The following is a 13,290-nucleotide window of genomic DNA, read 5'->3' as shown; positions in this document are numbered from 1 at the left end:
ACAAGTTGGCTTTGGTCTTGCCAATGCTGAGCTGCAAAAGGTTTGGCTCATCCATAACAATGTTAGACAGGAAGTCTGATAGCACATTGACAATTGTAGGGAGGGGATTGTTCCCCTTTAGGAGGGCAACTCTGTATTAAAGTCTGGCTGACTATTTGAAGCTTATCTTGGAAGGGCAGCATAAATTATTTTCCTTCCTAGAAAGCTGACATACCATGGGTTCACTTATACATTTCTGGAATGTAATCAGTTGCATCTTCTTTACGTTCTGTGTCTCGTGTTCTTTACTGTTACCATTCATGTAAGGAGAGGAGTGGGCACTGCCATTGCTGTAGGCTTCCTGGGCAGCACCATTGTATGTCAACATGTAACCCTAAGAATAAAACATAACATGTCAGACATAAGCAACACTGGAAGTAGATTCTCACACAGGCAAAGGTGTGTTTTTTCCAGCAAAGTTCCCAAAGTCAAAAGGCCTCAAATATGAACTCCATTTCCCCTGAAGTTAAATTCCACTTAAATACAATACGGGAATTTTTTTGTAATTCCTTTTAATTTTTGCTCCTTAATTTTCCATAATGTGTAGGCCTCCCCTCCTCCAGTATATTTTGGGCAGCTCTTTTTTGTCTAGAATATTAGAGCTCGAAGATTAACCTGTGGGGGTTCGAATTGTTACCTGAATATATCGATCCATCCATTTATCTATGAAAGACGGATGTTTGTACATTTGAATGGAGCTATTGGCAGATTCGTGCAATGAGGGGACAAATTTATTAACAGGTCAAAGACAGCCATGTCTTATCAAATTGCACTGTGCGCAAGACCTCATTTTGCAAAATATCCCTGCATTTTGCATTATGTAACATCTCTGAACATTGCACTGTGCAGCATCTCTACATCTATCATTATTCAATCGGTCTGTTGCCATGAAGTATGGTTAGTTGTGGATACCTTTTCATTATAATTGATCTGAAAAATAACAGAAAAACTCCTGCAGAATCTGAATGAATTTCAATGTTCCAACTTTGAGCTTTCATTTACTCTGTTCACCAGCCACTTGCCACTTCTTTACCCAGTACTGTACTACATGCCCAATCACCAACAGGAAGCCCTGCTCATCACAGGAAGTTTTACATTTGGTTGTAAGCCGAGGACAATTTTTCAGGTGTCATCAGTAAAGAGTGTCCAACTTGGTTTCATTTTTTAGATGAGATGAGGTCCAACCTACAATGGACATTTGCAGTGATTCTGAGGAGTTGATCCTAGTTCTGGGAATTCCTCTGGAAAAACAGCCAGGCAGAGCTGAAGGAACCCTTCCCCCTTTCCCATAAGTCATCCCTGTGAGGTGAGCTTGGTTTCAGATAGAGCACTAGCCAAGGCCGAATACAATTTTGAGGCTGCTGTTTGTCAGCACGACAACTACAGAAAAGAGCCAGTTCAAGAGACATCAAAGCTTAGAAATGACTGTTGAGGATATTAGTAAACAAACATTGAATGCATTCGTGTGACATTCGTCTGTCCACTATTTTAATACAGGCATTAACCCATTTATTTTAAATAGGGGAAAGGAATATCAATAACATGTTAAGCATCTGCTAATATCACAACCAGAACTTTTAGGTTCATATGAAAGAATTTCTCATAGTACTGCATGCAGTATTATTGTACAAAATACTGCTCTAATATGGCAGCTATACTGCACATTTTGAGTCACTGAAACAATTAGAGTATTCCAGAGCCAAAGGGGTGTCATTTCAGCTTTACATGTCAGGCATCACTCCACCTTCAGGAAGAATTCTCACCCTGCTTAAGCTTTAGTGCAAAGTGGACTTTTAGAAACTTTACTCTAGGAGTAAGTCCATCTTGTTTTCCATTCAATTTTCTTTTGCAATCTATGAAATAATAAGGGTTCATCAAATTGACCCGTCAAGGCAACCTAGAGGTGGAAGGCCAGTGTTACGATTCACTATACTATCCAGTCTCTCAGCCCCGTCATCTAATAGTGCAGTCACCAAAATCAGAGCCTCATGCAGATCATCATTAACACATTCATTCAACAGGGTGGCTTGTTACTCTGACCATCACTAACTGAAGCCCCAGTATTGAATTGGTGGTCCAATATGGACAGTCCAACATCTTGTATACAACCAGAATGAGCTTTAATATTCTGGTGAAGAAACTTTAGCTCCCTCCCACAGATATCAGAAAACAGATGTTACTATAGCAGGTATTTTTCCTCTTTTTATCTCTGCTCATCTTTTTCTTGAATCTTGCTGGGATTATTTTGTGGATGTTGACAACTCCCATGTCGCCAAGTTTCATGGGTCATCCTAGACACTGTCAGCAGGTTACTCCACCTTGGGAGACATGACAGTTGAGCCTCAACATTCCTCAACTGCATTAATAAACATGCACTTTCCAGTGTGATTCTCCTCCTCCCGCCCCATCCCAGAGGCACTAAGGCCAATTGTAGCACTCCAGCTGCTGCCCCAGCTGAGATGAACGAACTTTGAATTGAACCTGGGGCCTGCCTGGCTTTATGGCTCAGTTCCACACTTGGCTGTGCATTTACCCAATAAACCAGTGGGTACTTTAAGAGGAGTTGGGAAAGGCATCTACTTCAGGTGTTAGTGGAAATAGTTAGGCAAAATATTCCAATTATAATCACATATGCTTCAGAGTTTCGTGTTTATGACGGGAAAGGGGTTACCTTCCTTGGGCATCACGAGCAGTCACCCTCAAATGAGGTCTGATTATCAAGCCACCACTGCAAAGTGTGATTCAAATTTATTTTCTGAACTTGTGTCTAGATATCAATGACATTAACAAGTTGATCACAATCAAACTTCATTAGAGTGTAGGAATATTTCTGATTTGGATTTGATAGCGGGGCATTTGGTGCCTGTGGTTTACATGACAGTTTGACAGCCTGCGTCAGCAGGGCAGTGAAGGGGCCTTCACCCAATCCAGACTGAGGGTATTAAATAGCTTCTGCACTAACGCGCTTAAACAGTCAAATCTCTCCAGGCTGCTTTAAAGAGACACACCTGCTGTTTCAGCAGCTTGAGTAGCCGTGCACCTTGTTCCCAAAATAGTTTGGCGGTCAGAGTCAGCAGGGAACCCTTTCACATGAACCCACCTGACTCCATGGCTGATTTTCATCAATCTAGTGCCATATAAAACCAGGATGTATGGAGGATCTTTTCTTCTCCTTCCCTTCCTGAAGCCACTGACTTAGGCTAGGATACAATACAGGCTCAGGCTGCCCTCTGATACCTCCCCAAGTGCCCATTCTTCATGTGCAAGCCTGGACAGTAAGTGTCAGCAGGCAAATTTTTCCGTGGGTGGCATCACAGCGGATTCCAATCTAATCTTCACCTGACATCCATGCACATTTTTCAGCAACAGTCACTGGATAGTGACCAGGAGCAGGAACCATGGGGTCATTTTAACCTAATCCGCCCAACAGGAAGCTGACAGGATCAGATCAGTCACCCATTTTACATCCCGCTTGATTTTACTTTCCATTGAAATAAAATGGGGCTGAGTGTAAAACGAGTGGCTGACCTGATCTTGGCAGTTTCCCGCCAGGCGGGTTAGGTTAAAATTGCCCCCCATGGATGTTTTCCCCCTCCTTAACTCAAGGGCACCAAAGTCAGTTGTAGCATGCCAACTGCTGCCTCCTGCTGAGATTAACTAACTCAGCATAGGCTTTAAATTGAACCTGAGGCCTACTTGTTTGTATGAGGCAGTTCAATACCAAGCAGTGTTTTTACCACTGAGTTCCCAAAGGGTTCTGCTTCATATTAGATGTTTCACATGAATCTCATCCTTTTCCTTATAAATACACAAACTGTGACCCAATGGAAGTGTGATTGGAGCAGTTCTCAGGAGCTTGTAAAACTACAAGCCAGAGGAGTGGAGTCTGAACAATTCAAAATGTCAGGCACTGTCAGGTAAACCACAGATGATTTGTAAAAAGGCTTCAGTGAAATATAAAAACCTCTTTATTGTGCACTCCATTACTCAGAAAGTGGCTGATGTTTGAGGCCATTGTTATGTTGATCTTCTCAAATAACTGAAAAGCAACCAAAAAGATGTCATCCATTAAAGAAACATCACTTTGCTACATTAACACACGTGCTCCTTACATCCCACATTGACTGTACGGCTGCTGTACATCTCACTCTGACATACACTGGAAATAGGCAAACAGCTTTAGTACCCAGACAGCAACCCACTAACCAATGCAGAACCTGCAGTGGGACACCATGCATCATTGAACTGCAAAGAATCTCAGCAACAGTTCGAACCTGAGTGTATTGCTGGAGTCTGTTGGGTACCAGCACAGACGTGTAATAAAACCAACAAAACTTACACAGAATATAGTGTTTGTAAAATGAGAGGGTTGAAGTTTCTCAGGTCTGTCACTATGCAAATAACACATCACGTGGGTTCTAGTGCAGGTAAATGGAGTTGAGGTACAGAAGGGCAGAACAGGCTCGAGGGGTTGCATGGCCTACTTCTGTTCCTATGTTTTTACGAGTCAACACCTTTAAGAGAGAGGGGAAAAACTTGGTGGTGGGAGAGGGCTAGAAAAGCAATCAGACTAGTCATGCTGTGTAGTTGCTGCCAGAACAAGTAAGTCCACTAACACAGAAACCAGCCTTTAAATATTATACCCTGTGCATGGGAAAGCCGTGGGTTTTTTGATGCAGTGCAGTGCTCTATCAGAATCTACAGATTGTCAAAAAATTTACTAAAATGATATTGAATAGGTGGTACTTGTAGGGCAAAGTAAAGCAAACGCTACCCCATCAAACCAATGCATTCATTGGTCAAACTTCATCAGTTTAAAAATTGCATAATGTGTCATATCAACTGAGGGAACATAAGCCAGAGATTGGGTTACAGTATAACATTACTGACTGCAACTTCTTAGCAGTCATCCTGCATAGGCATGACTGTGTTACACAATAATCTGGGCTGGAAATCTCAGGTGACACATGGTTTAAAGGTTTACTGCAGTATTAAAGAGCAACCAAACGAGTCAGCACTCTGCCAGCAAGGAGGAAGGAAAAGCACCATTGAGACAGGCAGAGTCCAGAGGGGACTTATTGGATTTTAATGGCAACAGCACAGGCTACTTACCAGAAATAACTAATAGTATAATCCAACGGTACACAATTTCAAACCATCTCCAGTTACTCCCAAGTTGTAACATCTCCTTGAACAGTTGGATGGATAAAAACACTCAGTGTTGTCATCAGTCTCCTTTAACCCCAGGGAAAGGTCAGCCCGGCTTCCCACCCACTGCGATCCAGTAACTTCTGCTGGAAAGTGCATGCTTGGACATTGGGTGAAACAAGATTGGTCCTGGCCACAGTGCCCGCCACTGTTGAATATCCCGCCCATTCTCACAGTCAGTTCTCATTTTTGGAGAACAGCCATTTGAGTGAGAAATCGGAGGGCTGCAAGTGTCCGTAGAACTGTACTGCAGAAAGGACAAGAGTGGACAAATACAGGAGAAAAGGCACAGACATAGCTTCTGCCATCCAGAGAGTAGTTTCTTTAAGTGTAATCTTGTATGCTAAAGTGTATTACAAACCTTCCATCCCCAGTTATTTTAATGCAGCAAACAACATAATTTTCCCTGGTCATTATGGCAATTACTGGCACTCATGTGTCTATTACTCAGTCAAATGATGTCTGGAATCATAATGAAAGCCTTTGTGCCCAGTGATGATCGGAACATTATTGTCTGCCTTGCTTTCTAAAATCTCCAAAGCCTATGTCTGCTATTCTGTGTTCTCTCAAAGAGGTGTGTCTAAACCGTCTGTGCCCTGACCGCTTTACCCATGCCTTGGCCACACTCTCCAAACACAAGCCACTCACCTCATACCATAAGCAGCCATCCTGTGCCCGAGCCATGCTCCCCATTTCCTGGCCACATTTCCCATGTCCTGCCACACACTCTGTGCATTGGTCACACTCATGGTGCCTGGTCATTCTATCTGTGCTCTGGCCACAGTCCCTGTGCCTTGGCCATTCTATCTGTGCTCTGACACACAACTAGTGTCCTGGCCACACACCTCATATCCTGGCATCTCTCCCTATGGCATGCATGTACATTGGCTAGAATAGGATCGGGTGTAGCTTTCCAGCACTGACAGTCTGGACTTAAACGTAAAGAATGGCCATTTGGAGGAGAAACCAGAGCACTAGTATTTACTATTCAACCATAATACAGCAAGACTGATGCGCCAAAAGAGTAGAACATTTTAAAAAAACATGAAAATGATCAGCAACTAAACCTCATTAAAGAAGCTGTATGCCACGTGTGTTTTTAATTCTAATGGGCCCATCTATCACCAGTGAACCGGAACCATCCCTACCCTACTAGGCTACTATTGAACAGGGTTTGGAATGTGTGGATGGGAACATGCCCTTCTAGTCCTGGTAAGGTAGCAGCATCGATTCTTGACTCAAAATTATTTTAAATTAAATATGTGGGGTCTTTTGTTTTTGTGTACCTCAAGATGGGTAAGGATATTTATGCTCTGCAAGGGAACATTTCTATGTTGAGACTCTCGCATCAAACATTCTCACGTCCCTCTTCTCTGCCCCAATAACATGCACTATCCTCCACCTTAGAAGAGCATCTCCTACTTCGCCAGTACAATTTTGTTTATCATGTCCTACATCTGTGAGGTTGCCAGTTTAGTGCCAAGTTGCAGCAAATATTAGCAGTTTTGTTATTTGGGGACATACCCAATAGAACCAGGCTGAAACTGTTTATAGCCATTTTCCATAGAGCAGCCGGAGAGGAAAAGTCCTGTCAGGCTGGGCTAGAATTGAATCCAGGCACCACAGGTGAAAGGCCACCATATTAAAGTTATCCACTCCCCATTAAAATTAAATATCTAAACTACTCAATTCTACCATCAGTTGCAACTGAATATATCATTCTTCTGCATTGTGTTTGCTTCCAACCACATATCCGCAGCATAACTAAGAACGCCTATTTCCACCTCCGTAACATCGCCCGTCTCCGCCCTTGCCTCAGCACATCCGCTGCTGAAACCCTCATCCATGCCTTTGTTACCTCTAGACTTGACTATTCCAACGCACTCCTGGCTGACCTCGCACATTCTACCCTATGTAAACTTGAGGTGATCCAAAACTCTGCTGCCCATGTCCTAACTTGCACCAAGTCCCATTCACCCATCACCCCTGTGCTCGCTGACCTACATTGGCTCCCGGTTAAGCAATGCCTCGATTTCAAGATTCTCATCCTTGTTTTCAAATCCCTTCATGGCCTCGCCCCTCCCTATCTCTATAATCTCCTTCAGCCCCACAACCCCCCGAGATATCTGCGCTCCTCTAATTTTGGCCTCTTGAACATCCCTGATTATAATCGCTCAACCATTGGTGGCCGTGCCTTCTGTTGCCTAGGCCCTAAGCTCTGGAATTCCCTACCTAAACCTCGCCGCCTCGCTACCTCTCTTTCCTCCTTTAAGACGCTCCTTAAGACCTACCTCTTTGACCAAGCTTTTGGTCACTTCCCTAATTTCTCCTTATGTGGCTCGGTGTCAATTTTTTTGTCTTTTAATACATCTGTGAAGCACCTTGGGATGTTTTACTACGTTAAAGGCGCTATATAAATACAAATTGTTGTTGTTGAGGTTAAAGCACAAAATTGTACAACTTGCCTCAATGAAATCAGCAAAGATTTTAAAACCATCCCCTGACTCCAACAGCATTCTAACACAATACAAACTACCAACCCTTTGCCTACTGTTATATACATAGAAACATAGAAGATAGGAGCAGGAGTAGGCCATTTGGCCCCTCGAGCCTGCTCCGCCATTCAATGCGATCATGGCTGATCATCCAAATTCAGTACCCGGTCCCTGCTTTCTCCCCATACCCCTTAATCCCTTTAGCCTTGAGAAATATATCCAACTCCTTCTTGAATATATTTAATGAATTGGCCTCTACTGCCTTCTGTGGTAGAGAATTCCACAGGTTCACCACTCTCTGGGTGAAGAAATTCCTCCTCACTTCTGTCCTAAATGGCCTACACCTTATCCTTAGACTGTGACCCCTGGTTCTGGACTCCCCGACCATCGGGAACATCCTTCCAGCATCTAGTCTGTCTAGTCCTGTTAGAATTTTATAAGTTTCGATGAGATCCCCTCTCATTCTTCTAAACTCCAGCGAGTACAAGCCCAATCGATCCAATCTCTCCTCATACGTCATTCCCGCCATCCCAGGTATCAGCCTGGTGAATCTTCGCTGAAGTGCTTCCATGGCAAGAACATCCTTCCTCAGATAAGGCGACCAAAACTGCACAGAATACTCAAGATGTGGTCTCACCAAGGCCCTGTACAACTGCAGCAAGACATCCTTGCTCCTGTACTCGAATCCTCTCACTATGAAGGCCAACATACCATTTGCCTTCTTAACCGCCTGCTGCACCTGCATGCTTACCTTCAGCGACTGGTGCACAAGGACACCCAGGTCTCGTTGCACTTCCCCTTCTCCCAATCTATTGCCATTCAGATAATAATCTGCCTTCCTGTTTTTGCTACCAAAGTGGATAACCTCACATTTATCCACGTTATATTGCATCTGCCATGCTTCTGCCCAATCACCCAACCTGTCCAAATCATCCTGGAGTTTCTCGGCATCCTCCTCACAGCACACACGCCCACCCAGCTTTGTGTCGTCTGCAAATTTGGAGATATTACATCTAGTTCCCTTGTCTAGATTTAAAATGTTTAACTGGTTTGGATGCAAGATTTACGTCAGAGCTATTGACACAAATTCTGTTTAGACCATTGTGCTTTCGGCATTGTCCCTTCCATGTAATATAGGCCTTATTAACTGGGCGGCCAAGTTACTTAGGGTTCAATGGGATAGAATCATCTAGGATATCCAAGTAACATAGAAGAACCTTTCAGCCTTCAGTTAACCACAAAGTTGGACTATAGAATTCACTTTTTGTTTACACCAGATAAAAAAAGACTCTTCCAATCAATTCCTTAGTGTATACAAAGATATACTGGAAGAATAGGCTGCATTTACAATAGATTAATGAATGACATAAGTAGTTTAATATTGATTCACTATTCTGGATTTTAAAAATATTGTAGATGCTCTTCTTTCCTCCTTTATTTTAAAATACAATGAACTTTCTGATTAAAACTTGTTCCAGTTTCAGATTTGACGTTCATTTACGACGTTTCCCTCATGTAGGTACAAATACCGAAACCACCTTCATCCTTCATGAAATGGCCCATATGATACCACGTGGTATAAACCCGCAATAGGAGAAAAGCAAGGGGGACAGTCACAAAAAGTATCATTCACTGTATTTTAGAATAATATGATGCAAAAATACTAACTTATAATGTCATCTATTGTCAAAATGCAGCTTCAGTGAATCCTGTAGATCGGACATACTACAGCTAGAGAAAGTGTGGTGATGACGAAGCGGATGGATATGAAGTCCTTTGGCAGGGGCACCAATTAAGCAGACTGCTCTGCCCTGGATGGTGTTGATCTTCTTGAGTGTCGTTGTAGCTGCACCCATCCAGACAAGTGGTGAGTATTCCATAACACTCCTGATTTGAGCCTTGTAAATGGTGGAAAGGCTTTAAGGGGTTGGGAAATGAGTCAGTCATTGCAGAGTATCCAGCCTCTGCTCTTCTAGCCATGGTGTTGATATGACTGGTCTAGTTAAGTTTTTGGTGACTGGTGAATTGCAGGATGTTGATAATGGGAAACTCAGCAATATAGTGCCATTAAAGTCAGGGGGAGGGGGTTGGTCTTTCTCTTGTTGGAGATGGTCATTACCTGGCACTTATGTGGCGCAAATGTTACCTGCTAGTAAATCTCTTCTATGCCCTCTACAAGGCCTTCATGCCCTTCCTAAAGTGTGGTGCCCAGAATTGGATACAATACTCCAGCTGTGGCCAAACTAGTGTTTTATACAGGTATGGCATAACTTCCTGACTCTATGCCTCTATTTATAAAGGTCAGGATTCCATAATGCTTTATTAACTGCTTTGTTACACTATGGAATTATCACCAAGCAGCCCAACTCTGCCCTAATGATGAAGCAGCTGAAGATGGTTGGGGCCTGGACGCTGCTCCGAGGAGCTCCTGCAGCGTATGCTGGGGCTATGTTGATTGGCCTCCAACAACCACAACTATCTTCTTGTGGCAGGTATAACTCTGGCCTTTGGTCCCCATTGACCTCAGTTTTGCTAGGGCTCCTTGGTTCCACACTTAGTTGAATGCTGCCTTAATGTTGAGGGCAGTTACTCTCGCTTCTCCTCTGTCATTCAGCTTTAAATCATTAACCATCCAAATTCACATGGAAACTTTACCTGATTAATGGTGAGGAGGTAAAGAGGTAGTTCAGGGTGGAAGTGAATGAAAAGCAGTATTTCACAGGGAAACAAACTAAATTTCAGAATGTGATCCCGAAACACATAAAAATTCTAAACTCCAATGTTTTAATAGAAAGGAATTTAACTTATTCAGTTACCTTGAAGCAGTGGCCTTGGCCATAGCTTTATTCAGGATTATTTTTCAGTTAGGTGTTGTACATACAGCCAGACCATTGGAAGGGAACACCCCATAATAATGCCAATCAATGGCACTGAAGGAAACCAACACCACAGTACACAGACTGAACAAAAACTATCGCCCCTCGCTATATATGAAACAGGTATCCTACAGTGGTTTGTCTGCTGTACAATATCGATTGTTATGCTTAGACTCACTTATGGAGCTGCTAAGAACTGCTGAAGTCCTGTGCGTTGAGTGTTATTGAGCTGGAACAGTGTTAAGTACACATCCAGGTGCTGACTCCACATCAGGGCCCTTATCTCACTGTTGTAAATACCTTAGTAGCTGCTGACTACAAGATTACTTTTGAGAAACTAGCCAACGGTTAGGTAGGTACTTCATAACAGTACAAAGTTCAGAGCACCCAGCCTAATTGAATTATTGCAAGACTTCATGGGTCAGTGCATTTTAACTCCAAATAGCAAAGTTCACCTTAGACTTAATCATGTTGCCTGATAAAAAAATTAATAAACATTTTAATTAGGCATGCAAAAAGCAAGATGCAATCACAGCTCAAAGCAAAGACCTAATCTGAACTATGCACTAAATGAACTGCAACCTGGAGAGCAGTAAACTGACAAGAGTTTGAGATAAAGGATCTCCAAAACTGCAACAAATCTGACTGCAAGTTACACCCAGATAAAGGTCCCATGGTTCCTCAAAGAACAGCAATAAATACATTGTACATTTTCATCATAATGACGTCTGTGTCCTTTGTTTCTTTTTTTTTAGATTTACTCGATTTTCCAGTTTTTTCTCCTTTTCTGAAGATAGCATCTGGTACTGGTCTACAGGTGTTGGTAACTCTCCAGTACTTTGTCAAGTGGCCATCTTTATGTGTACACTTGAAGGACAAGTATCGGCAGGGTATTCAACTGTGGGGGCATTACAGCTGAGCCCAATTATGTCTTCACCCTTTGTCCACACACACACCCTTTCCAGAAGAGATCAGTGGTAGCAATGAACAGCAAGAATCCTAACTGAGTTTCCCCTCCTTAAACACAAGGACACTGAGGACAACTGCACTGCCTCCCCAAAAAAGTTCATCTTACTCAGCCAGATCAGGGATCAAATTGGGACCTTCACGGATCAGCACATTATGCCTCCAAGTAGCACCTGTGAATTGATCATGTTGCTTGATAAAAACAAATAAACAAAATGCAAGGTGCAAGCCCAGCACAAAACAGAAACTTGTAATATCTGAGGAATCATTAAATGAACTGTAAATGTGAGTTGTTGTTCCTCATTTGTATAGCTGAGTACCAGATCGTGTCGTACATTTATCCAGTGAGCCATTGTGGTTATTTGGCTTACATTTTCAGTGGTTGTGATATAGGCAGCACAAGATTATAAAGGAAATGTCTACCTTGGACAGATTGGTCGTACAGTGTTTTGATGTTCTGATGTGCCAACCACTGCACTTGGACACAAGGTCTATCACTGATGCCCCTCCTCTTTTCCCTGCAGCCCCCACACCCAACACACATTGTTGAGTTTACAATCTTGTCTGTGCTATTGTGAGTCCTTTGCTACAGCCACATCTACTCTGCATATCTGTAATAGACAACAGAACTAGGGACCACAGCAAGAGTTACACAACTTCAAAGGCTATTTGTGACACTAAATAGGTAGTTCAGCTATTCAATTGTGACTAGGCCGATTGTAGTTATAGAAACATCTACCAGAGGAATAGTCCAAAGATGTGCGGGTTAGGTTTATTGGCTATGATAAATTGACCCTTAGTGTTAGGGGGATTAAATACGTGGGGTTACAGGGATAGGGTGGGATATGTGTTGGTGTAGGGGTTACGGGGATCGGGTGGGATATGTGTCGGTGCAGGCTCGATGGGCCGAAATGGCCTCTATCTGCACTGTGGGGTTTCTGTGTGAATACACAACGGTCCCCAGCGATTTAAAAGCCATGTCTGAACTTCAATACATATGGAGCTAGTTTGAAGAGTGTTGGTCCACTATTTGTAATGTGTGATTAATATATAACTAGAGAGTATCTTCCTTGATAACCAATACATAACTGAAAACCTGGCTTTCTGGATAGAATTATAAGGTACTCACTGAAATCCATGTAGAAGTAGTAGAATAGCACACAGACTAATAATCAGGTCATTTATAGATAGGGACTGAATAGCACGTGGGCTGGTAGATTGCAGATCGGTTGACTGACATACCAATGAAGAGACACACTGATATGAAGATTTTTTATTATTGAGAAACCAAGGTGAACATGCAAAGCCCACAGTGCAGGACACAATCAAGGCTGAAAAGAGTAAAAGAGAAGAAAAGAGAAGTCAGAATGTAGTGATTAGTTAATGCTAAACTTGAGTTTTAAAAGCTTGAAGTTTATAGAGAAGACTGAGGGAGGTAAGGAATTCCACGGTTTTGAAGTATTGAGAAAGAATAAATGAGAGTAGAAAATTGTGTCCTGAGTCTTCAATCGAGAAGATTGACAGCCCAGGGCTGTCATCCTACTGAACTCCACAAATAAACACTAAAGCCTGCACACCTGCCGATGCACTTTATTATGGTCATATTTATGCTAATATATATGTACAAATGTATGTGAAATGCTTAAGTGTCCTAATCCAAATTGTACACTCTCGGGAGCCGCAAGCCTACATTTCGTTGTACTGCA

At 42.6% G+C, this 13,290-nt stretch overlaps 1 protein-coding gene across 3 annotated transcripts in view; it reads right to left on the bottom strand.

The window, feature by feature from the left end:
- mpp1 (MAGUK p55 scaffold protein 1) overlaps positions 1-13,290 on the bottom strand; it is an 83,710-nt gene that overhangs the window by 56,342 nt on the left and 14,078 nt on the right. Inside the window, exons 2-3 of one of the 3 annotated variants that reach the window (XM_085996535.1) lie at positions 4,004-4,078; positions 215-373 (exon numbers count right to left, since the gene is read on the bottom strand). The exons of 1 other annotated variant lie outside the window; for it this stretch is intronic. In XM_085996535.1, the coding sequence (XP_085852661.1) occupies positions 215-373; positions 4,004-4,078 (234 nt within the window). The remainder of the gene's footprint in view (positions 1-214; positions 374-4,003; positions 4,079-13,290) is intronic. One more of the 3 variants, XM_085996545.1, reaches the window with a different exon arrangement.

Source organism: Somniosus microcephalus, chromosome 1, assembly GCF_052327205.1.
Source record: "Somniosus microcephalus isolate GS21.2 chromosome 1, FLI_Smic_1.0, whole genome shotgun sequence".
Taxonomy (NCBI): Eukaryota; Metazoa; Chordata; class Chondrichthyes; order Squaliformes; family Somniosidae; genus Somniosus; species Somniosus microcephalus.
Note: the sequence above shows the minus strand (reverse complement) of the source record. Positions and strands in the feature narration are given on the sequence as shown.